Here is a 25,159-nt window from a genome sequence, read left to right on the forward strand (position 1 = left end):
AGTATTATTCATGTAGCATCTTTGTATTGGTAACGTTGACTTATTAAGAAAAAACGATGCAGAAGAGACAAGTGCAATCAGTGAAACCCTATGTGAGAGCAGAGGGTGTTGCCCTCCTAAAAGGACAGTCATCTGTTCTAGCCCTGGGACTTGCAGATTTAGGGTTGGCAGTAAATAGGAACAAGAAAATTTATAAATTCAACATGGCAGTAGGCAAAATACCCTTCTTATTGTTTATATCTTCTCTGCTAAGTGTAGAAGTGTAATGATAAGCTAAGAGGAAGAAGTGCGGAGATGGCCGTCTGAGGAAGGCAAGCAAGGTGGAGATTGATTTGAGTAGGAACTGTTGCAGGATTGCAGCAAAGCACAGAGAGTCTACTTGTAGTGTGATGTGAGTTCATAGAGTTAAAATGAGAACAGGCAGCATATTCTGAGGAGGTTCTTTCCGGTGATGTTCGTCTATTTGCATGTTAGGAGTGGAATAGGGAAGAGTTGGATTTTTAACCTGGGTATTATTGATAAGGCTGCCATAACAAAGTATCACAGATTGGGTTGCTTACACACAGCAATTTATTCTCTCACAGATTGTAGAAGTCCAAAATCAGTGTGTTAGCAGATCTGATTTCATTCTGAGGTCTTTCTCTGTGGCATATAGGTGGCTGCCTTCTCTGTCTTCACATGGTCTTTCCTCTGTGTCCTAATTGCCTCTTCTTGTAAGGATGATTTGGATTAGGGACAATGCATATGACCTCATTTTACCTTAATTACCTTTTAAAAGACTGTATCTCCAAATACAGTCACAGTCTAAAATCTTGGAGATTAGGACTTCACATACAAATTCTGGCTTGGCAAAATTCAGCCCATAACAACCAGTGCTGGAGTTTTAAAAACGTAAAAATATTTGAGGGAGAATGGGGGTATATAAGAGATATGAATTATTGTTCTCATATAACTTACTATTTAATAAGGAGGGACAGACAATAAACAAATTTAAAAACTAATTTTTTTATATATGTTTGGGGGTAAGAGGTACAAAGGAGAAAGATTAAATGAGGTAAGAAATCCAGAGTGACTAAGTTGTGTGTGTTATTTTAAATGGGTTGATAATTTAATTTAAATGGGAAAGCTCACCAAGATTTGACATTTGAGCAGGGGGAAGTAAGATCTGAAGGAAATAAGAGCAGGCAGCCATGACCAACCACATCAGTGAACAGAGAAAATAGCATATGCATACGCCCAGAGGCAAGGTATTTGTAAGGAACAGCCTGAGACCCAAGTCACTACCATAGAGAAAACAATGGTAGGAAAGGGGTCAGAAAAGTATTAATCAGGGAATCAAATGATTGGTACATAAACATTTTGTTTTTGCCTTAAAAATATATATGTAATTTACACAGAATGAAATGCACAAATCTCAAGTGTAGAGTTCAATGAGTTTTGACAATTGCAAAATCCTGTGTAATTCATCTCCATCAGAAACTCTTCTAAATATATTTTGGATTATTAAATTTAAAATATTGTAATTTGTAATACTCATAAATAGTAATATTAAATATATTTGTGATGTTCATCTTGTCCCCCGACACCCTGAATACACACAGTGTATACGCTACTTCTGGAAAGGTGGGCAGAGAATTCTTACTCTTTTTCTCATTCTCTTGATGATGTTCAGGTTGGTAATAATTTTACTGTTACTACTAATAATCGGTAATGTATATTGAGAACCTCCTAAGTTCCAGGCACTCTTATAAGAGTTTTGCATGTATTAATTAATTCAATACTCATCATAGGCTGTGAGGTAGCTATTATTGTTCATATTTTCTGAATAGAAAAACAGAGGCACAGAAGATTTAAATAACTTGAATTAAGCCATACAATTAGTGAGTGTTGGACTCAGATCCAACTCATGGCATTATAACTCTGCAATATATAATTTTAGATCTCATGCTAGGTTGCCTCCTAATAGTCAAATTTTATGTTATGAATATTCAAACTTTCCTTGGTTTAAATGCCAGTGAGGGCCTTTTGGTTTTGTTTTTTGTTTTTCTTTTTTTGCTTCTATTCCATTTTTCCCCCATAGGCATTCATTTAACATTATCTTTGCTTCTTTGTCTCATGGTATATCTTCCAGTGTGGTATGATTTTTAGAGTGGATCCTTTGTTTAAGCTATGGGTAGATCCCTCTAGGTCATTTTAATTTTTAACCTTCCTTCATACAAAGATCAGTCTTCCTGTCAATCATACCTGTGGCTAATGCAGCACATTTTATTTTCAGTGCTTACACATTAGATTTATTAGTCTGTAAACCAGTTCTGCAAATTTGTCCAGTCATCAGCTCACAGAAGCTCCTGCATAGTTATTTAAAACATTTGAGGTACGTTGGTGCCTGAACCTTCTGGGAGCACTACCAGCAGTCTTACACTAGTTCCCAGGATGCTTTGGCAGCCTCACATATAGCCTCACAAAATAGAATGAATAAATTTGCACCTATTATGCAATTTTTACGAAATAAAATAAATGAGTACAGATAAAAATATGTCTAATAGCAACTAAACTAGACTCTCCATGGAAGTGATAACCTCTGAATTTTAAAACAAAAAACTCTTTCTCCTTGTTTAAAAACATATTTACCAACTCCTAAGCTTTATCTAGATTGTTTTATATTTGAAATACGTTTTTGATAAAGATAGGAAGATGGTATATATCTTCAGACAAAAATCCTGTAACGCATCATAGAATATCTGATGGATATAATGATTGGTGGGCAAGAAGAAAAAGAAAGGCAATCTGACTAGCAAGATGGTACTTGATGGCTTTCTCTTAAAAGTACTCCCACCTAGAGAAGTACTTTTAAAGAGAGAAGGAACTGTGCTCAAAAGATACTGAAACAATTAGGAAAGGGGCTGTGTTTTCAGATAGAAGAGCCTGTAGTTTATGCAAGTTAGTCATGCTCCACATTGGTTTGGCAAGACAGGGATATTGCAGAACTTGGATTTGGCTTCAGAAACTGAGAAGTGTTTGCAAATAAATAGAGGCTTACTGGAATAAAAACATAATACAGATGCTGATTCTCTTAAATAAACCTGGGCTACCAACTGTGCTTATGTTGGTTAGTGTTACTGTGTGTTTTGTACCATCCTTCTGCTCCCATCAGTTTTGTTCTCATGAAGAGTATTGGAATACAGTATATGAGATTACCATTATGCAAGTGCCAGCAGATATGGCTCAATGAAATTTAGTGCATTTTCAAGGTGGAGGTAGGTGTTTTCAAAGTAGAGATAGAATTCGAAACTTGAAATATAAATGAAAAAAATCACACAACAACTTAGTTTTATCAGTTAGAATAGTGGGATTAGACTTCTCTCAGTGCTAATGACTTGATATATAGCTCATTCAGGCTATGAAATTAGAATAATTTGAGTAATGCTTGAAATGGCAATAAGATATGATTTTGACTTTCTATTACAGCTAAAATTTATATTAAATTCTGAATAACATTAACTGTTAGGCTCCTATTAGGAAATGTCTTATCTTAGACATTTTAATATTTAAAGTTAAGCGATTTCAGATTTTTTATTATAATATTCTTTATATTTTCTTTTAAAAATGTTCTCATTCTTTATCTTGCTTAAGCCTTTACAATATTTTGCGAGCTGAATAGGACAGGAAATATGTTATAAATAAAGACAATGAAGCACAGAGAGGCAAAATCCTGACCCAAAGTCATCATTTCATTTTATTACAGAGCCAGGGATGGTGCTTTTATGCCTTTCATTATAGATCTTTATATAACATGTAAGATCTTTATGATAGGATCTTTTATTTTAAGATATTCCCATCTTAAATCTGGGGATGGCTATTTGGTAACCATCAGTGTTATATATACTTTTCTGTGGGACTTTTTCTACAATAAACTGAAGAGAACTACTTCATCATAGGACCAAGAAACACAGAACATTTGACAGCTTGAATTGTTTCATACCTTGTATTCAGTAAAGCATGCATGCACAAAGTAACAGGAAATATGCGTCAGGGAATTCTTCACTTGTTACCAGGCTTAGAGGCTGAGTTCCAATGTTTAGTTATACACTTTACAGGAAAATGAAGTTGAAATGAAATAAAGTAAATAATTAGCATGACATTTGTTTCCAGAAAAATCATAAGCAAACAGATAAACCCCACATATCATATATTCTGCAGACTTGCACATTTTATACCTTTTTAAAAAAATATGCTGCATAAATGTAAATTTAATGTAGACAGTGAAGATAGACTCTGTTATGTTTTCAGCTGTCACTTTATGTAAATTTTGAATTCCTTGCTAGTCTGGATAGGTTGTTACAGGCGGTAGCCTTTGTATTGCTTTATGATGCAAACTCAGCTGCTATTAATTTAAAGAGCATTTGCCTCAGCAAATTGCACTTTGATGTTTTTGAGACAGATATTTATGAAGTATTCTGAGTACCTTTGTATTTTGTAGCTGTTCTTCTCAAATATCTTTCAAAATTGTATTACTTATTCACCTCAAAAATTTTAAACTTCAGTTGATATTAAGTGTAGCAAATGGCATGAACATATCTTTGGGCTGTTATATTTACGGTACATGACTTAACTGTCAATTTATTGTAAATGAATTAACCAAGTAATTATTGCTTTTTATAGTGTCAATAAAACAAATATGTTTGTGGTATTAATTCTACATTTATTTAGAATACCTCTCAATAGGTAATTGTGCACATATCTGTATGCCTTTTAGAATTTGTGCTTTGGTTATCTGAAGTCACTTTAAACTAATATGTTGTCTTCCCTCTCATAATTTTTTGAATGTATGCTATCCATTCCAAATTACACATTTGTTGTGGATACTTTCTATGCAGACCAGATGGAGTTTTTAAGGTGAAGTAACTGATGAGTTATTTCGTGCAATTGTCCTTTTTGAGAATTTGAGACTTTATTTTGTTTTATACGTTAATAATTATCTGTCTTGCAAGATGCTTAACAAGCATTATTGTGGCTAGTCCTCATAGCACATCAAGTGCTTATAAATATGGGAACATTAAATACATCATGTATTTCATGTTTTATCCCCTTTATACTAAAAAAAAAAAAACCTATGCAATAATGACATTTCTTTTCCTTCTTTTTTAATATAGTGGGATGCATCCTGCTTTTTTCCTGGAGTTCACCCCTGTGGCTTGGATTTATCACTGTAGCATCTGTCTTCGATCTATGTATTAACTAGAAATCGAGGGAAGACATGAGGAGGTTTGTTTACTGCAAGGTGGTTCTGGCCACTTCACTGATGTGGGTTCTCGTTGATGTCTTCCTACTCCTGTACTTCAGTGAATGTAACAAATGCGATGACAAGAAGGAGAGGTCCCTGCTACCTGCACTCAGGGGTAAGTGCTTACGAAGCAAATGTTGCTTACAGAGATGACAGCTCTGGTGACTCTTGACAAAACGTGAAACTTTGAAGTAGGGATTTTTTTCAGCTCTTGCGTTAGCAGAGCATTTTGACAGAACTATTAATGTACATTTAACCGGGGGAAAGTTACTTCCTTCTCTCAGCCTCAGGTGTCCTGTTGGGAGAAATGAGAAGAGTTAGGTAACCTCTAAGGTACCTTCCAATTTCATAATTCCAGTGTTCTGTGACTGTATGGAAAGAATAATTTAGTGAACATTCAATTGGACAGAATTTAAAATTTAGGCCTCCAGAAGCAAAAACCCTTGGAGGCTAAGCACCTAACATACAAGGGGACAACTACTTAAGTAAGATGGTGGGGGTTGTAGCAAAATGCAAGGACACATGACACCCAGACTTCCAGAAGCAATAAACAGATGAACAAACAAACAAACAACTTTTTAAACAAAACACATGTTGATGGCCAGATTCAGATTCAACAACCAGATTATTGCCTTGTGTTAAGTGTGAAAGGTAATGTCAGGTACAGGATAACATCACTTTAACTCAGTATTTCCCTCTTTAGGGATCGGTTTCATTGACAGGATAAGAGTGAATGATAAAGAAACGTAAAGATTTTTATACATGGTGGTTTATTAAGTCAAGTCGTAGGGATTCATTTTCTGCAGTTTATTAGTGCAGAATAAACTGCATTAGTGCAGAATAAACTGCAGTTTATTATTTATTACAAAAAGTAAGCCTTCAGTTGCATTTGAAATGTTTGTGCTTTTTGGGGCACCTGGGTGGCTCAGTTGGTTAAGCATCCAACTTTCATTTAGGTCATGATCTCGCGGTTCATGAGTTTGAGTCCCTCATTTGGCTTTGCACTGACAGCTCAGAGCCTGGAGCCTGCTTCAGATTCTGTGTGTGTGTCTCTCTCTCTCTCTCTCTCTCTGCCCCTCCCCCGCTCGTGTTCTGTCTCTCTCTCTCTCTCTCTCTCTCTCTCTCTCAAAAATAAATAAAACATTAAAAAAAATTAAAAAAAATTAAATGTTTGTACCTTTTGGAAAAGTAAATCTAAATGACTGGCTTGAGATTTGCATTTATTTGCAAAAAGCAGATACAGTCTGCTTTTAATATTACAGATATTTTTGAGGTCATCTATGAATCAAAATATGTTAATAAGCAACTGTTGGTTATATGAGGCTTGGGAAACACAGAAGAGCATTTCAAAAAATTAGTTTTTGTGAAAAAGTATTTTGGACATTTTTTTCTTTTTTTTTGCATCAGATTGTAGCAGTGCTCCTACTCAATTGGAGGTATTCTGATGATCTTCCTCTTTGTGAAATGAGTTTCTTTGACTGTAGTTTTTGCCTAGCACAAAAAATTGAAAGTACCTTGGAAGTGACTGAGCCTCGACCCATTTAGGTAGTTTATATGCATATTTTATGCCTTTATACTAGAATTATTCAAAGAGGAGAACTTTATGAGTCTATCGGTTTTTGATAAATGAACATGAGGATTGATATGCTGATCTTTGGTTAAAATCCCAGAAAAAAATCCTCTTTCTCTGCTTCTTTGTTAACTCAGTTGAGCTGCTGCTTGGCTGAAAGTGGAAATGTGGTTTGTTGGATCTCATCAGTTTGGAATGATCACTTTGTCATTTGTTGAATAGAGACTTCTAGATTGGTCACAAAAAAAAATGTCATAATCTGATTCAGCAAAACTATGACAGCTTATTCTGCAAGTACCAAAAAAGTACAGCTTTGCTGATTTAAGTCCTTAATGCTCAGTCTTAAATCTCAAAATGTGAAATTTAATGACACAAGGCAAAAATAGTAATTTTTCCTTATACTTAAGTTGTAAAATTAAACTATATTCTCCTTATTTTTAAGACTTAGTTAATGCTGTACATTAATATTTGTCTTGAATAAATGGGACTAAACTATAGGGTTTTAATTTTATTTTCCAATGTTACTTATTATTTCAGAATATTGCTCTATATAGGAATTTCTCCACATATTTAAAATAGTAACTTATTTACAGGCAGGTGATGCTGTGCAAAGCGTATGTGCCTCAAAATTTCATGTCCTGCACATGTTAGAAACAGTCTTTTTGACTTAAAAAAATGTTGATCCTTTTGGACTTAGGTATCTCCATTATTTAAAAAACAAGGATTTGTACTAGGTGATTTCTCAGATCCCTTTTAGTGCTAAATTTTAAACTGGTTTAAAGTACCCGATACTGGCATACACTATGAATTCATTTTTAAGATACATGTATTAATTTATTTATCAATTCATCAATTATTTAAGTGCCTATTGGGTCAACATTTTGTACACCTTAAACTTATATAATGTTCTATGTCAATTATATCAAAAAAAAAAAAGAAAAGAAGGGAAAAGCCCAGTGATGGACAAAGGAAGACAAATTTCAAGCACCAGGACTTCTGAGTTCACAGTTAGTACAGATTGCCACATAGTTAAAAGCCCAGATTTTGTTCATCAACCTGGTCCTTGTCTCCTCCCCCTTGATCCAGTTGTATGACTTTGGCAAATCCCTTGGCAAAATCTTAATGTTTTCACTTCAGATCAGAACCTGAGAGACAGTAATTCTGCTTCACAGGGTTGCCTTGAGAATTAAATAGGATAATGTGCATAAACCGTACAGTGAAGTATTGGTTCATGATAACCCTTTATCAATATCTGCTAAATGTTGTGAAGGTGCATGAATAAATAGTCTGGATGACTTTGCTCTTCAAGGTGAGTCAGGTCCCCAGTGGGGCATGTGTGTGGGGGTAGTGGTTATTTTGGGTGTAGCCCCAAAGGAGGAAGTCACTCAAATAAAATATTTGTTAAGTATCTACTAACTGCTAAGACCTGGTGGTATAAAGGAACTGAGGTTCCTACTATCTGGAACTTATAGTCAATAATAAAGTAAACATTTCTCTCTCCCTCTCTCTTAGTCTCTTTCTCTCCCTTTCTCTCTGTAAAAAACATAATTTAGAAATGATTACGAAGCATAATGTGTGCAATGGATATTAGGATGAGGAAGAGGGATGCTCTCAGTAGAGAAAATGTGTCTAGATTCTTAGATAACATTTCACAGAGGCTGTGGCATTTAAGCTGAGTCTAAATTATGCAAGTAGGAAATAGCTAATTAGAGAAGAAGGTACTAAAATTTTTATGAAATAATAGAGATTACAGGATAATTCTGAATGAGATAATACAGAACTCTTATAAGATTAGTAAGACTGTAATATTGGTACAAGAGATCACAATGGGTAGACAAATTGCCTAATGGAATCGCATATACTCTAGAAGTAGACTTATGCATGTTTGGGCATTCAGAATGTGACAGGAGCACTGCAGATCAATGGGAGAGAGAAGGGCTTTTCAATAAATGGATCTGAAAATAAAATGGTAATCGATGTGGAAAGCATGAAATTGGATGCCTACCTCATGTCATAAACCAAGACAAACTTTGGCTTTATTAATGTCAACAATAAAACTAAAACTTTTAGCAGAAAAGTATTTAGACATAAGGCTTTGAATTAAGGGAGAATTCTAAAAATACTAAACAAATAACATTGACCATAAAGGAAATTATTGATAGATTTAACTATATTAAAATTGAGAAAGTTGTTTTATTCAAATATGCCTTAAAAGAGAAGTTACAAACTGTAAATGTTAAAAGAGCATGCAACTGAGAAACTATTAAGTGTATGTATGTATATACAGATGTGTATATGTGTGTGTGTATATACATGTATATATATATCCTATTAATAAGAAAAGTACAAATAACCCAATAAGAAAAAAAATGGGCAGCAGCCATGAAGAGACACTGCTTAGAAAGGGAACACATATAGCAGAAAAAACTTATGAAGAAATATTAAACATCAACTGTGATCAGGGAAACACAGACCGAGGCTACAACGACATACTATATTCAGTTGGCAAAAATCAAAAAGGTTGATAATACCAATTGTTAGAGGTTATGCATCTCCACATTTTTTATAACTTTAGATAACAGTTTATTTCTGAAATCTGAACATTGATATGTAACCCATGAATTATTATCATATACTTAAGAAAATTTCTTCCACATAGACAAATATCTCATAGTACTCCTGTTCATAAAAGTAAAAGCTGAGAATAACCCATGGACGCATCAATGGGAAAGCTGATGAATGAATTTTGATATATTAATGCAAGAGAATAGTACATATATTTTACAATGAATCTATGAATGAATTTTGATAATACATAGTAAGTTTTATCCCTCAAAAATGATAAACAACATGGTACAGTTTGAAAAGCTGTAAAAATTTTTAAAAATTGCATTTTAAGAATATGTAGAAATGCAACAAGACTGTATAAAGTGAGCAAGTTTAATTATGATAATAGGATTTAGGATGTTTATTGTCATGTGTTGGATGAGACAGGGTCATGAGATGGGGATGAACATTTTGACTGAATGTGGGGCATTAGTAGTGCCCTAGATTTGTTTTTGATGGGGGTTTAATGTGTTTGTTACAGTATATGGATAACAAATGAATAAGAGCCAGTGAATGGATTTAAAAATTGGGAACCCAATGAATGGCTTTAAAAGAGAGCAGATATGATTTCCTTTATGTTATGGAAAGATCAGTATGGATTCAGTATGGATTCAATTGTGGATAATGGATTGGAGAAGAAACAGTCTCATTAGGGAGGTTGGGTAGGAAGTTGTGGTAGTATTCCATCAATTTTGTGTAGGCAGTGATGCCTACTTAGAGCAGAGGAATGGTGGTGAGGTGTTACAGAAGTAGATAAAATGAAGAGGTATTTGAGATATGGGAGCTGGATACATGACTGGCTCTGGCAGGTGTAGGATATGGGAGGGTCAAGGACAAGTCTTGGGTTTCTTGAGGGCATTGTTTGGCCCAGTTTCCTCAAAGGGAAAAATGTAGGAGGAGAGGATTTGAGAGCAGACAGTAGTTTATTTTAGATAGGTTGAATGTGAGACACCTGTTAGGCAACTAAACGGAATTGTTCGGTAGGAAGTTGGCTACATCATTAAACTCCAATATCAAACCATCACTTTTATGGAAACTTATTCTCTAAAATAGATTACATTCTTCTTTATTAAATAAGGCATATGGGATATAATTGAATCTTTGTTACTGAGTCAGCATTATCATTTTTTAACATCAATTATTGAATGATGCTTTTTTAAAAAAAAGATTAAAAGATTATTTCAGGGACTTTATGGGAGCATGCAGACCTGTTCCAATATTAAATACAGACACGTAAATCCTTTTTCTTCTTCTATTTTCTAAAGGATTGCTTTTTGGTGACATAAGTACTTGTTAGGGGAGGATGTTAACTTTTTATGCCACCCTCGGGCCACCTAGAACTAAAATGCACTGAAGGATGTTTTGAACTCCTAAATGGCATGGAATACTAACTAGTGGTACTCCCAATTTGGAAGAATTAGATATTTGAGAGAATAGGCATTTAAAAAGACCAGTGCTGCGGCAGTGCACCTAGATACATTGTGGACAAATTTGAGGTCATGTGGCAGGTTTGCTTGAGCACTCTATCATAGTGGATCCTACTCCTGGCTGCACTACTAACAGCCTATATCTGAAGGCAAGTTAATTCATCTCTCTGGGCCTCAGTTGCCATCTGTGAAATGAAGTGAATATGAGTCATGATTTTAAAAATCATGCTGGTCTTTAAATGAATGATTGTATGTTTATAGCTCTCCCCCCCCCCCCATGAAAATAGGAAAAATGAACTCTTTTACTATCTAGCTTTTGGTCAGTCTACAAATAATGTGTGGTCCAAGAGGAGAAGTAGTGATATGGAGGTGACATGATGGATGGATTTTGCTTAGAAACCCCAGGGGTTCTTATCATTACAGAGAACAGGAAGGATATAAAGTTATGATATTCAAGACAGGGGGTAACCTAGCTTTCTTTGCAGATCCTGATATTATGCATACTTAGGTATGTGTATAGTATATTACACATACTTAGGGAATGAAATGAAATTTACTTTAAAAGGGAGGGGGTTTCTGGGGCACCTGGGTGGCTCAGTAGGTTAAGCGTCCAACTTTGGCTCAGGTCATGATCTCACAGTCTGTGAGTTCGAGCCCCGCATTGGGCTCTGTGCTTACAGCTCAGAGCCTGGAGCCTGCCTCGGATTCTATGCCTTGTTCTCTCTCTGCCCCTCCCCCACTTGTACTCTGTCTCTCTCTGTCTCTAAAAAAATAAATGAATGTAAAAATAAAAACTTTTAAAGCAAGGGGGTTTCTAAGAAAGAATTGTTGCTTGTATGTAAACAAAGATAAGCACATAAGCCAATAATGATCAGAATAACAGTAATTATAAACTGTTAACTATTCTCCATTAGTTACAAATGTTAACTCATTAATTTTTTAACAAAATATTTGTGAAGTAGGCATTATTCTTTTACATATGAAGAAACTGAGGCAGCATAAGTATATGGGAAAAATACTCCTGTGTTTTCTTTTACTCACACATAGAATACAACTAACAGTTCCAGATGTGTGGGCTTTATCTCCACACCAAGCTATTGTCTACATTAGTTGAGGGTCCTGTAATCCTGATACTATCTCCTGGAGTGAGCATCAGACCTCACAAGATAAGGGCTCATCCCATAAGACTGCTCCCACTTCAGACACCAATCTCAAGTCCCAGACTGTCACCTGTACTTTTGACCCACCAGCTATGAATTGGGGTTTCTAGGACTCCCTTTTTAAGTTTGATAATTTGCTAGAGTGCCTCACAGAAATCAGAGAAATGGCTAGTTACATTTACTGGTTTATTATAAAAAATATAATAAAGGGCATGAACGAACAACCAGATGAAGAGATGTATCTACATAGGGTGAATAAAGTTCAGAAGGGTCCCAAAGGAAGGAGCTTCTGTTCCCATTGGATTTGGTGTGTGCCACGTCCTGTCAGGTTGACGTGTTTACCAACCCAGGAGTCTCTGAACTCCATGTTTTTGGGATTTTTATGGAGGCTACATCTCATAGAAGTGACCAATCATTAACTCAATCTCTAGCCCCTCTCCCCTTCCCAGAAGATAGAAGTGAGGCTGAGAGATCCAGGCTTCTAATCATGGCTTGGTCTATCTGGTGAGCAGCCCCCAGCCAGGAGCCATTTAGATGGCCACCAAGTGTTGCCTTGTTAGGGCAGAAACCACTTCCATCATGCAGGAAATTGCAAGAGATTTAGGAGCTTTGTATCAAAGACCAAATATTAGAACAAGAGATGCTCCTAGTGCTGTTATCATTTAGAAAATTACAAGGGTTAGAGATGCTGTGTGTGTGTGTGTGTGTGTGTGTGTGTGTGTGTGTGTATGTGTGTGTTATTATATAGAGTGAGTTTAAGGGGGAGTGCCAGAATTTTCACAACCAATAGAATAGGATTTGGTTATTAAGGTATTGGTTACTAACACTTTTATTACATAAAGTACTCTGTTATCAATAAATGTCAGTTTGTACTAGTACCATTCTTTCATTTGGATACCAGAATGGAGTACATATTCTGAAAACTTGAACTGAGTGTTTTGTCTTTACTCTCAGAGGCACTGTAGGCCCTGCCAGGTCTCCCTGGCTAGTAAGATGTATAAATTCCAATGAGGAAAATATTTCCTAGGGATCCTCTGTTTTCAGATCATTTATCTAACACTGTCACCTTATCTGGCATTTTAAGGTTTTACAAAGTTGCTGTTAACCCCTTGTGTCGCTTAAGACCTTTTCACTGCTGCTCTGAATTAGGGAAAATGAAGAAAATGAGTGGAATTGCTGACCAGTAACCCCAATTTAATACTTCCATGTTTCCCTTCATTCTGCCTGGGAGAATGACTTGTTTTGCAAAGCACTGTTTTGCTTTGTTTTGTTTTGTTTTGTTTCCTCATAAATCCAAGGACGTCACAGGTAGCCTTGTTCTCTTGGAATCCTGACAGTGGGCTATTGCATCAGTCTTTTATTTCTTTCTAGATGATCTCCTCATTACATTAACACCCATCCATGTAATCATTTATTAAACAGTGAATGTTTGATTAATCTTTGGTGCTTTAAAGAAGAATTCCTGTGTACAGGTGTGAGGGAAAACTGAAAACTGGTAAAGTGTTAAAACTAACACCAAATTTTCCTTTTTTTTCAAAATAAAAATATGGTTTCAACTCTTGGGGGCAGGGTAGAAAAGTGAAATTGATTAAATACATTGTCAGTATTGGAATCGCCCTGAATAAATTATGATGACTGCTGGAGCTCTCAGGCAATAATATTTATAGTCATTCAAAAAGTAGGACATATCGACACAGTTAGAGTGGAGAACATGTATTTCCCAGATAGGTTTCAATCAGATTTATAAATAGTGTTCAAAAATCAATAGGCCTTATAGAATTATGACCTTTGATATTTTCTTTGGCCTTCTATACTTTATCCACAAGTCCCTCTGATCTCTCTTCCAGACCGCATTGATATATCAATGTTGGGAATGAAAATAAATTATAATAATGAACTATTATTTTATAATTTAAAATAAATTATAATGAACTATTATTGAGTGTACTTTTTCAGGTTACTATCTGACACAGTAAACTTAATTTTACATGTATATATCTAGTTTTGATTAATTCTTAGTGTAGCATTGAGCAAAGGTACCATTATTATCCTCATTTTCATAGGTGAAACTGAGACCTCAAATGGTTAATTGAATTCCCCAAGGTTTCAAAACTGGTACGACGGTAAAAGGGACTCACAACCTGGTTTTTCAGACTTCTGAGCCCGACCTTGAACTGTATTCTGTGTCCCTGAATTAGGTGTGCCTAGACTCCTTTTAGGGAAAACAAATAAATAGCATTTATGTGCTATTTATGAAATATTTACATAAATAGGGGTATTTCTAGAGTACATAGAAGGAGGTGGCCACTGACCTTGGGGAAAAAATGTCTTAGTTAATATACTTAAGAGACAAGTATTCTGACAGGCACTTTGCCTTATTTCAGACTTTAGCAATTTTGCAATTATTAAGTCTCTACAGTATATTAATTTATGTTGCAGTTTTCCTCAGCACTTGTCTTTGGGGCTAAGCCTCTGAAGTCTTAGAAAGAATAGTTAAATTTATGAACAGTAGTGAAACATTAAGTTTTTTTCAAAGCTTAATAAGACCAATTGATACAATTCTTTCATCCATTTATTCACTAAAAGTACTGGGCTGGATACTCAGAAATATACAGAATTTAGTCAAATAAAACATCTGTCTTCAAGAATTGCAGCCTAGTGGAGATATGACATGTACGTACATGATGTGTATATAAATAACTACATTACGCAATAGAAAGTAGTGGCTGTGGAGAGAAGGATACCAAATGAATTACAAGGAGAGGACTTGAAGTATATAAATTATGTGGACTTGTGAAAATTGGGAGGGAGTGAATACAGGAGGAAATAAAGTGCCGTTTTCAAAGTGAGGATGTAAGAGGACAGTGAATTGATTGATTGAAGCAGAATCAGACATAAAGAGAATTTCTAGATTTTATATTGAGAGTTGGGAGACAGATTTTAAAGGACTTTGAGTGCTGGAGAAAAGTTTCTAACTTTGTTTTCTAGGAAATGGGGCACCACTGAAGTTTTCTGGAAAAGAAAGTTATGTTGATCATCAGCTGAGGGTTAGCAGAGAGTGAAATGGTGTCATACACACACACACATACACACACACACACACATATATATATACACGTACGTGTATATATATATACATATATATATATATATATATATATACACACACACACACATACATACACATATATTTAAATTGTTCACTTTGCAAATTCATTGGTAGGCACAAGAAAAATTTATGTTTTGTAGTATCAAATTTAGATCGTTTTAATAAGTTTTCTACTCAAATCTTAACTAATTCAGTATTAAACAAGCTGAGGCAATTCTTTCAACGCTGGATTTGCATCAGAGCTGGGGATAGAGAGATAAAGAAGCCATTCTTGTTCTCATGTTTAGGAAAGGGAGAAAATAATTAAGAATTGTAGGAATGAAATGTCAGCATATCAATGCTGTACTATCAGGAGGAGAGAGAATTTATGACATAAAAATAAAGAAAAAGAGAAAAGTATCAATAAGACACTATCTGTCTTTTGATGGCAAGATCTAATTTTCAATTCCATAAAGACTTGAGTTGATTGACGGATAAAACTATTTGCATATTAACCCACCAATAAAATGGGAATGGGCAAATTTTATCTCTAATCATTGGAAACAATTTTTACTAAAGAGCTATGTTGCAGCAGAGATAATTGGCTAAACAGAATTTTTATCAGTTTTGTCCACTTCTGTCCTTAGCACCTGAAACACTACCTGGTTCATTGTGGATGCTCAAAGAATAATTATTGAATGAATAAAGAATAGAATGTGTCATCAGCTTGATACTTTCCAAGTGTTCTCATGATTATAGGATATCCAGTTTAGGTTGATAATTAAGAAATTTGGCATAATTCACTTATCACAGCAAAAGTATTTTTTGTTGTTTACATACCTGGTCCAAACTACTTCTTTTATCCTTTATTGGTGTATTTTACAACCCAAATGATATATTTATAGCCAGGGGACCATCTCTTTTCTTTCAGAATTTGTCTTGTGTTACACTATATATACTGTCTCTGATGCAGTGGCATGTAAGATAACTGCATATTGACATGTGGTATTTCTCTGGATCGAGCATGTGTATCATGTAAGATATGTGGAATGAATCAATACATAGAGGACACAGAGGAATGTTTATGAAAAGTAGATTAAGGAATTTTGAGAAAAAAAAAAGATGTAGATATATGGTATATTTAATTCATCTGTGAAAAGAAGCTAGGGGAAATGGAGATGACAGAAAACAAGTATTAGAAAGTAATATTGGAAAGCTTTACAAATGAAAAATCCAATCAAAAAGGAAAATTACCGAGGATAAGTTGTACAACAGGACCCATGGTTAGTCAGTAATCAAGGGTATATGTAAATATAGCTTTGGGAATGAATGAGGATAGTATTTGGTTAAAGAATATTTTTGTAATCAATTTTGTTGAGGTATAATATAATGCTCAACTTTAAGTATCCAGTTGAAAGAGTTTTGACAAAGAAATCCCAGGGTTCAACCTCATAATCAGGTATGTCCCCCCAAAAAATTCCTTCACACTCCCTGTGCAGGCAATTCCTCCGACCTAGCCACACAACCACTGATCTGGTTTTTGTGACTGTTGGTTAGTTTTGCTTATTCTAGAACATCTGATCAATGGAATGTACAGTATGAGCTCCTGTGTATCTGGTGACTTTTGCTCAGCATAAGGATTTTAAGATTAATCCATGCTATTGAGTGCATCAGTCGTTACTGCTGAGAAGTCTCCTATTACTTCTTGCATACACTACAATTTGTTTACCCTTTCGCCTGATGATGGACATTTGGGTTTGTTCAATACCTGTTATGACTAAAGCTGCTGCATTTGTACAAGAATCTTTGTGTGGACATATGTTTTCACAACTCTGGTAAATATCAAGGAGTGATAGTGCTGAGTCACAGGCTAAGTGTATTTTAATTTGGTGACATAATGCCAGTTTATTTCTTCAGGTTGTTAAACTATTTGCTTTTCTCATCAGTGACATAGGAGAGGTCTGGTTACTCCACATCCTGGCCAACATTTCATAGCCAGTGCTTTCAATTTTAGCTATTTTTGGAAGCGTGTGATAAATATCTCATTTGAGTTAATTTGCATGCCTGGTAACTAGTGATACTGAATAACTTGTCATGTTTTTGTTGGCCAGTCTTCTTTTATGAAGTGTCTGTCATATTCTTCTGCCTATTTGTAATTGGGTTGTTTGTGGCTTGCTTTAAAAAAAAATGGTATCTTTTAAAGAGCAGAGATTTTTAATTTTGATGAAGTCCAGTGTATCATTTTTATTCTTTTATGGTTCCTTTTGTGTCCTATCTAAGAAATCTTTGCCTATGCTAAGGCCATGATGACTTTCATCTGTATTTTCCCCAGAAGATTTATAGTTTTAGCCTTTAAGCTTTGAGTTAATTTTTGTGTATGATGTGAGAAGAGTCAAGATTACTTTTTTCCTAAAATAAAAACCCAGCTGTTCCAGAAACATTTGTTCCTTGAAGATAAAAAAAGGCATGGATTTTCGAAATCAGCATGATATTTTCATGTAATACTCCCCACTATATACCTATACATTTTCCTATTATATGTATGACTTGGGTTCAAATACTTGAGTTTACTTTCTAGAATTCATTTCATATTATCCTTACTGGTGTATTTATTATGTAGCTTGAAAAGTATCCAAAATGTTACTAACCAAATCTTCTTTAAACATTTTTTTTATTTAAAAAAATTTTTTTTCTAATGTTCATTTATTTTTGAGACAGAGAGAGACACAGCATGAGCAGGGAAGGAGCAGAGAGAGAGGGAGACACAGAATGTGAAGTAGGCTCCAGGCTCTGAGCTGTCAGCACAGAGCCCGACGCGGGGCTCGAACTCACGAACTGTGAGATCATGACCTGAGCTGAAGTCAGACGCTTAACCGACTGAGCCACCCAGGCACCCTAGACATTTTTTTAAAAATTTGTTTTCATGTTTATGTATTTTGAGAGAGAGAGAGAGGGAGTGAGCACACACACACTGAGGAGGGGCAGACAGAGAGAGAAAGAGAGAGAGAGAGAATCCCAAGTAAGCTCTGTGTTGTCAGCGCAGAGCCCACATGGGGCCCCATCCACAAACCATGAGATCATGACCTGAGCTGAATCAAGAGTTGGACACAACTGACAGAGCCACCCAGGTGCACCTAGACATTTGGATTTGAAGGCAAATGGAAATCTAATATAAAACTATGTTTAAAAATATAGTAATATTTTTTTCTGATCATCAAATTAATAAATATTGTAGACAAATTTTAAATACAAATAAAAACAAAGAAGAAAGATAACCAGGAATTCCATCCAGAAATTGGCATCATAAAATAAAATTTAATATTTTAATTTTTTGATGAATATAGCATGAACATTTTGTTCTGCATGAAATATTTGTTCAAAACATGATTTTAGCCATTGCATAATAGTTTATCATATGTATAAACTATAATTTTCATAATGAAGTACTTTTTAATTTTTATAGATTACTTGTATTTTTTTTTACCACAATATAATGTTATAAACATCTTTAGGAAGTTTGAAATATTGAAAATGTTGCTAATTATATACTTAGGTTAGATTTTTGGTTGTGGGATTTACTTTTTTCAAGGCATACATATTTTTAAAAGGCTTTTCAAAGATATTTCTGATGACTTCCTGTAAAGCCTTTTAATCTTCAAATCTCATCATCAATGTATGAGGTCACTTATCTCACCACACTATTTATAATTTAATTTAAAACATATTTGCTAATTAGAGTACTTTCTACTCACAATTTTTTTTAGAGTTCTCAGTTTTTATTGTACTTACATATAAATTTTATCATTAAATACTAAGTGTAAGTATATGCTGGCCTTCTGTACAGATTTTTGAATTAAAAAAATAAATGGAGGGTTGGCTTAAAAATGTTATATATCAGGGGCACCTGGGTGACTCACTCGGTTGATTGTCCAGCTCTTGACTTCAGCTCAGGTCATGATCTTGCAGTTTGTGGGTTCCAGCCCTCTGTCATGCTCTGCATTGACGGTGTGGAGCCTGCTTGGGATTCTCTCTGTCCTCTCTCTCTGTCCCTCTCCTGCTCTCTCTCTCAAAATAAATAAATTAAAAAAAATTAAAACTGTGATATATTAGTCACTGTAGATATATTCAACAATGATAAAATCTAGGTGGTGGTAAAATTTTGTTTCTATACTATGACACATTTTGCAGTACAAGTAAACTCCATGGGGCAGGAAAAACAGCATAAAGCTTTGGGCTGCAATTGGAGGAAAAACCTGTTCAGGAATAAACGGAGAGGTCCTTGTAATCCCCAGTTCTTTTAGTTTTTGTTTTTACTTTTTTTTTTTACATTAAGTGATTTGATCCATATGTATTTTATTTTAGTGTAGGAATGAGGGTATATTTTTTTTCTATAGTTACTTGTGATAGATATCTTTCCCCTCATCACTGATTTGTAATGTTAGATAGGTAGATTAGATAGAAAATCTAATCTAAATCTAATCTAATCTAAAATTAGATAGATTAGATAGAAAATCTTTGTATCTACCAAGGTCTTTATGTCAGTCTGTTTATTTGATTCTATTGATTTGTCTTCTAATTCATATCTCAGAGCTAAACTCTTTTGATGATTTAACTTTATATTATCTGATGAAACTCTTGACAAGTTTGCAGACTGCTCTGGTCTGGAGAATGAGAACATTTCACTTCTAATCTTGGCTTTGCTACTCTCAGTGTGTTGCTCATATCACTCTATCTTCATCTGTAAAATGAGAGGCTTGCTATGGACCTATTCTTTTTCTATATTTTAGAATTATATTTTTATGTTAATTAATGGGAATATTTAAATCTTACCATATTTAAATATAAAAAAAAGTATGATAAATAAAATCAGGCTGTAGAAATGTACAGAAAATGCATCTAAAACCTGTATTTGGCATTACTATAACCAGTATACTTTATCTTTTTTGTTTCATACTGTTTGGAGATACATTTATGTGTGTTTTCTTAGAGGTCTGTCGTACTGATTCCGTTAGATTGGTACAATGAGTGGGGATATTGGGAATAAAATATTCTAGTGACAAGAACATTGGTGCTGTGGTTGTGAGATATGGATTTCATCATGATTCTGGATTTAACAAAAAGTGTGATCCAGAGAAAATTTCACTTCTCTCTTTCCAGGATTAAATATTTGCCTTAAGAAACGTAAAAGGCTCTACAGAACAACATTAGTGCACAACATTCACCTGAAGTTAATAGTTCTGAAAACAAAACCTTGTTCCTTGAGTATAAATGCTTTTAAAATATTGTTACTGAAAATCATTTAAATATATGATTCTTTCTCTGGAAGATTAATTCTCCTTTCAGGTTATAGTAACATAATATTTATTTAAAAATGTTTTTTTTTCAATGTAAAAAATATAAGATAGGATATAAAAAAACACCTACAAGCCAGCCACATATAGATTATTATAATTAAAGTTTTGGTTTATTTCTTTATGTTTCTAATAGGGATTCTACTGTGTTTTGTTTCATATATCTTGCTTTAATTCTCTCAATTTGTATTTTGTACATTTATCTGCATCATCAAATGTTCCTTAAAACAGTTTCACTGGCTGTACATTATTCTAATACATCATAATTTGTTTAAGCATTTCTGTCTTTTAAAAAGGGGATAAAAAATTAAAAGTCTTTATTAGTTCCTCATTTATAACTGTCCTTATTATTTGCTGCTATATAGTATGGTTCTTTTGTAGTTTTCTTTCTGTCTTTTAATCTGTCAATTGTAATTTACATCATTATTGGTTATACCCATTCTGAGCGTGCCAAATTCTACCAATTATTATATGAGCTGTGAACTAGATCTCAAAAGATCAGATTCCAGAAGGTGAGAAATTGTTCTTGAGGAACTTGGCACTCTTGCGGAATTGGAAGGATCGTGTGCATTATCAACATCTTCATCTTTAGAGCTACCTCATTGTCCCCTTTATACCAAGCCCTACACTCTGAGTACCACGTGCTCAGCATTAAGGCTTCAGATATCCTTATGGAGAAGTTAAGAGAGAATCATCTTGACAGGATTTTTGGCACTTAGTGTCTTTGAATTATCTGTTAAATGCAGGCTACTCCAGTAAGGTTCTTTTTACCATGATTCCACCAAAAATGCTTTTACAAAGACCATTTTATGAAGTCTTCATCTTGCTAAATCCGAGTGCCAATTCTCAACCTTTATCTTACTTGACCATGAATAACAGTTAATCATTTCTACCTCCTTGTAATACTTTTGTTCTTGTTTTTTTTTTTAAATTTTTTTTCAACGTTTATTCATTTTTGGGACAGAGAGAGACAGAGCATGAACGGGGGAGGGGCAGAGAGAGAAGGAGACACAGAATCGGAAACAGGCTCCAGGCTCTGAGCCATCAGCCCAGAGCCTGACGCGGGGCTCGAACTCACGGACCGCGAGATCGTGACCTGGCTGAAGTCGGACGCTTAACCGACTGCGCCACCCAGGCGCCCCACTTTTGTTCTTGTTTTAAAGGCCATCACAGTCTCCTGATTTTTTATCTCACTGACTGCTCCTTCTCAATCTGCTTTACAAGCTCCTTCTCATCACCTCACTTGTGAAGGTTGAGGTCACCCAGAAAATGAGATTTAATTTATCTATTCTTTCTCTATGCTCACTCTTTTAGTGATCTTATCTAATATGATCTCTTTGCTTTATAGGCTATCTTACAATTTTACAACCTCCAAACTTATATATCCATCCCACACTTTTCACCTAATTTTTAGACATTTATGCCCAAGGCTTACTTGATACAGTCCATTGGATTCTAAAAGATATCTTAGTCTTACTGAGTCCAGAACTGAACTTCTGATATTCCACCTAAAGCTTCCCTACCTGTAGTCCTCTCCACCTCAGTTTTAGCGGCCCCAGAATTCTAGTTGCTTAAGCTAAGTATCTTAGTCATCCTTAACTTTTCTCTTTCTTTCACATCCCATTTTAGCAGATCCTTTTTCTTCTTCCTTCAAAATGTATTCAGAATTCAAACATTTCTCCCCAATTCACTAGTTTCTCCGCTTCTATCTTTGCTCACCTATAACATATTCTCAACAGACCAGCTAGAGTGATTCTTTTAAAACTTAAATCAAGGGGCGCCTGGGTGGCTCAGTCGGTTGAGCGTCCGACTTCAGCTCAGGTCATGATCTCTCAGTTTGTGAGTTTGAGCCCCGCATCGGGCTCTGTGCTAACAAACAGCTCAGAGCCTGGAGACTGCTTCAGATTCTGTGTCTCCCTCTCTCTCTCTCCCCCTCCCCTGCTCATGCTCTGTCTCTCAAAAATAAATAAATGTTAAAAAATTTTTTTTAAAAATAAAATAAAACTTAAACCAAATCATGCGATTCCTATGCCCAAACTACATCATTGGCTCTCTGTCACTCAGAGTAAAAGTGAAAGTTCCTAAATGGCAGAACCAAGTTCTGTAACACCTGTGCTAAAGTCCTGTTAATCTCCCTTAGTTCATTCTACTCCATTTAGCCTGCCTTTTTTGCTATTTTTGGAATATGTCACCTCAGGGCCTTTGTACTTACTGACTTTTCTGTCAATAATGTTCTTTCTCCAATTGTCTTCATGTCCTATTTTTTGCACATTTCCTCAAATGTATATGATAGAGTGTGGCCTCCACTGTGTCTACTATTTAAAAATTTAAATTGTTTCTTATCCCTGAACTCCTTATCTTTCTTTTCTGTGTTGTTTTCCCCTGCAGCATTTTTACCACCTGAAATATTATATGTTTTTCTTATTTACATTATTTTCTCCCTCCCTGATGACAACAAAAAAATTGATCTATATAGTTTACTGTTGTGATTCTGGTGGCTACAAGTGCCTGGCACATCAGCTGTGTGAGTGAGGCAAGAAATACTGACTGATTACTTGCTTTATGCTACCATGATAAAGGGATCTGTAGAGTAAAAATTCAGCTTTTGTTCCATAAATAAAGTACTACTGGAGAGAATCATTTCAAGACTCTAACTAAAAATCTAATCAGAACATAAACAGTACATAAACATGATCACTATATAAAGAAAACATGACATTTTCAAATACAGGTTTTCCTCAGCTGAAAGCATAATTTTTTTCACATAATTTTATAATATTAATAAAAAAGTGTGTATTATCATAGGTGCTATTTTTCATATTTCAACAAATTGGTAGAATACTTCAAACAAATTGGTGTTGTGGGTTGAGCAGTGTCTGAAAAAAAATTCTACCTAGAATGTCTGGATGTGACAGTGTTTGGAAATGGGACCCTTGCGGATGTAGTTAGTTAAGAGATCATACTGGATTAGGTTGGACCCCCATTGCAATGACTAGTTTCCTTAAAAGAGAAAGAGTGACCAGAGAGAGAGAGACACAGAAATGAGACCATGAAAATGAAAAGGAGACCATGTGAAAATAGAGGCAGAGATTGGAATTATGCTGCCACAAGTCAAGGTGTTCCTTCCAGAAGCTGGAAGAAGCAAGGAAAGATTCTTCACTAGAGCCTTTGAAGGGAGCATGGCCCTCTGACAACCTGATTTTGGACTCCTAGCCTCCAGAACTGTGAGAGAATAAATTTCTGTTGAAGACATTAAGTTTGTGGTAATTTGTTATGGTTGCCCTAGGACACTACTAGTTTTATTAGTACTAGTAACTATTTTTTAAATACAACTACTAATAACCATTTTTTAAAATGTTCCACAGTCATAAAAGTACAGGAAGAGTGAGACACGGCATGTCTCAAGTCACAGAGTAGTTGTCTGGATACTGAAGATGATATTCGGAAATCTTCATCAAGATTCAAGATGCTACTACAAATACACTTCTCTAATCTTTCTAACTTTAATATCAGGATAAGAATAAAATATTTAGAGTTCTTTGAAGATATGAATATATATTTTAGAAAGTCACCTATGCTAGAAAAGAAATTAAGAAATATTAAAATATACAGACTTTAAGTAACTTCTATAAGCAGACTGCTGAAATGATCACTTATATTATACAATTTGAAATTCTCACTTCTCATGACAAATGGAGCTACAAATGAATTGGAAGCTATGTCATAATTTGTCCATGGAACTCTTTTTAGTAAGTACACAGAGTAAAACTTACTAGTAAGGATCACGCAGGGTACTCTATGAAATGGCCTCATTGAAAGAACTTTATGTATATAACATTTTGGAATTGGTACCCACATGACAAAGAACAAATGAAAGAATGATGTAAAGATAGTTATTGCATTTTGGATATTGTAACAGTCTTAGAAATCATCTAGCCCCACTATTTTCAAATTTCTCAAAATTTTCAAAGACCTAGAATACATTTTTGAGTCAATTCTTATATAAATACAATTTATAAATCAATAAAATAATATATAGAACTTCTATATGTAAAGGAGGAGTTAGTGATCCATATCTTTTTGTTTTGTTTTGTTTTGTTAAAGGGAATGGAGATCCAAGAGAATGAATCACTTATCAAAGTTAGACCAGTACTAGAGGCTAAGGTAAACCTACTGAGGATTCCAACCTAGTGCCCTGTTCAGAAATTATAGTAACTGTGAAAGGGCCTATACAGTTCGCAACCTTGTTTTCGGCCTCATGAGTTTTGTAATATCTCTTGCTGAAATGTATCACTATCATTATATCTACTGTATCCAATATCATTAAAAGTTACTGATATTTACCAAGAACTACCCAAAATCCATTAACACACTATTTTTGATGTTCTCTGGTGGAATGTATTTTATAGTTTAATTATTAACAATTCACTGAAGATTTCTGCAATCTAAGCTTAAGGTAACCAATGTTTTTCCTCTTAGTCTACATAATACCTTATCTAAGCTTCTTCCATTATAATCTCTTTATTTTCAAGCTATTTATGTGGATTTTTGTTGTTCTACTAAGGGCGCTTTGTATTTAGGACTTAAGATCCATCTGTGACTCAGGAAATCATGTGCCGCAGTGTCTTTCATAGAGCAAGTATAGAACCAACACATGGTGAATGAATCAACT

The 25,159-nt window shown here is 34.7% G+C and overlaps 1 protein-coding gene across 1 annotated transcript in view; it reads left to right on the top strand.

Annotated features, from left to right (window-relative positions):
• Nucleotides 1–25,159, top strand: part of GALNT13 (polypeptide N-acetylgalactosaminyltransferase 13) — a 560,096-nt gene that overhangs the window by 65,040 nt on the left and 469,897 nt on the right. The window contains exon 3 of the mRNA XM_030327372.1: nucleotides 5,154–5,399. Within this exon, the coding sequence (XP_030183232.1) occupies nucleotides 5,258–5,399 (142 nt within the window). The 5' untranslated portion in view covers nucleotides 5,154–5,257. The remainder of the gene's footprint in view (nucleotides 1–5,153; nucleotides 5,400–25,159) is intronic.

This window comes from Lynx canadensis, chromosome C1, assembly GCF_007474595.2.
Source record: "Lynx canadensis isolate LIC74 chromosome C1, mLynCan4.pri.v2, whole genome shotgun sequence".
Taxonomy (NCBI): domain Eukaryota; kingdom Metazoa; phylum Chordata; class Mammalia; order Carnivora; family Felidae; genus Lynx; species Lynx canadensis.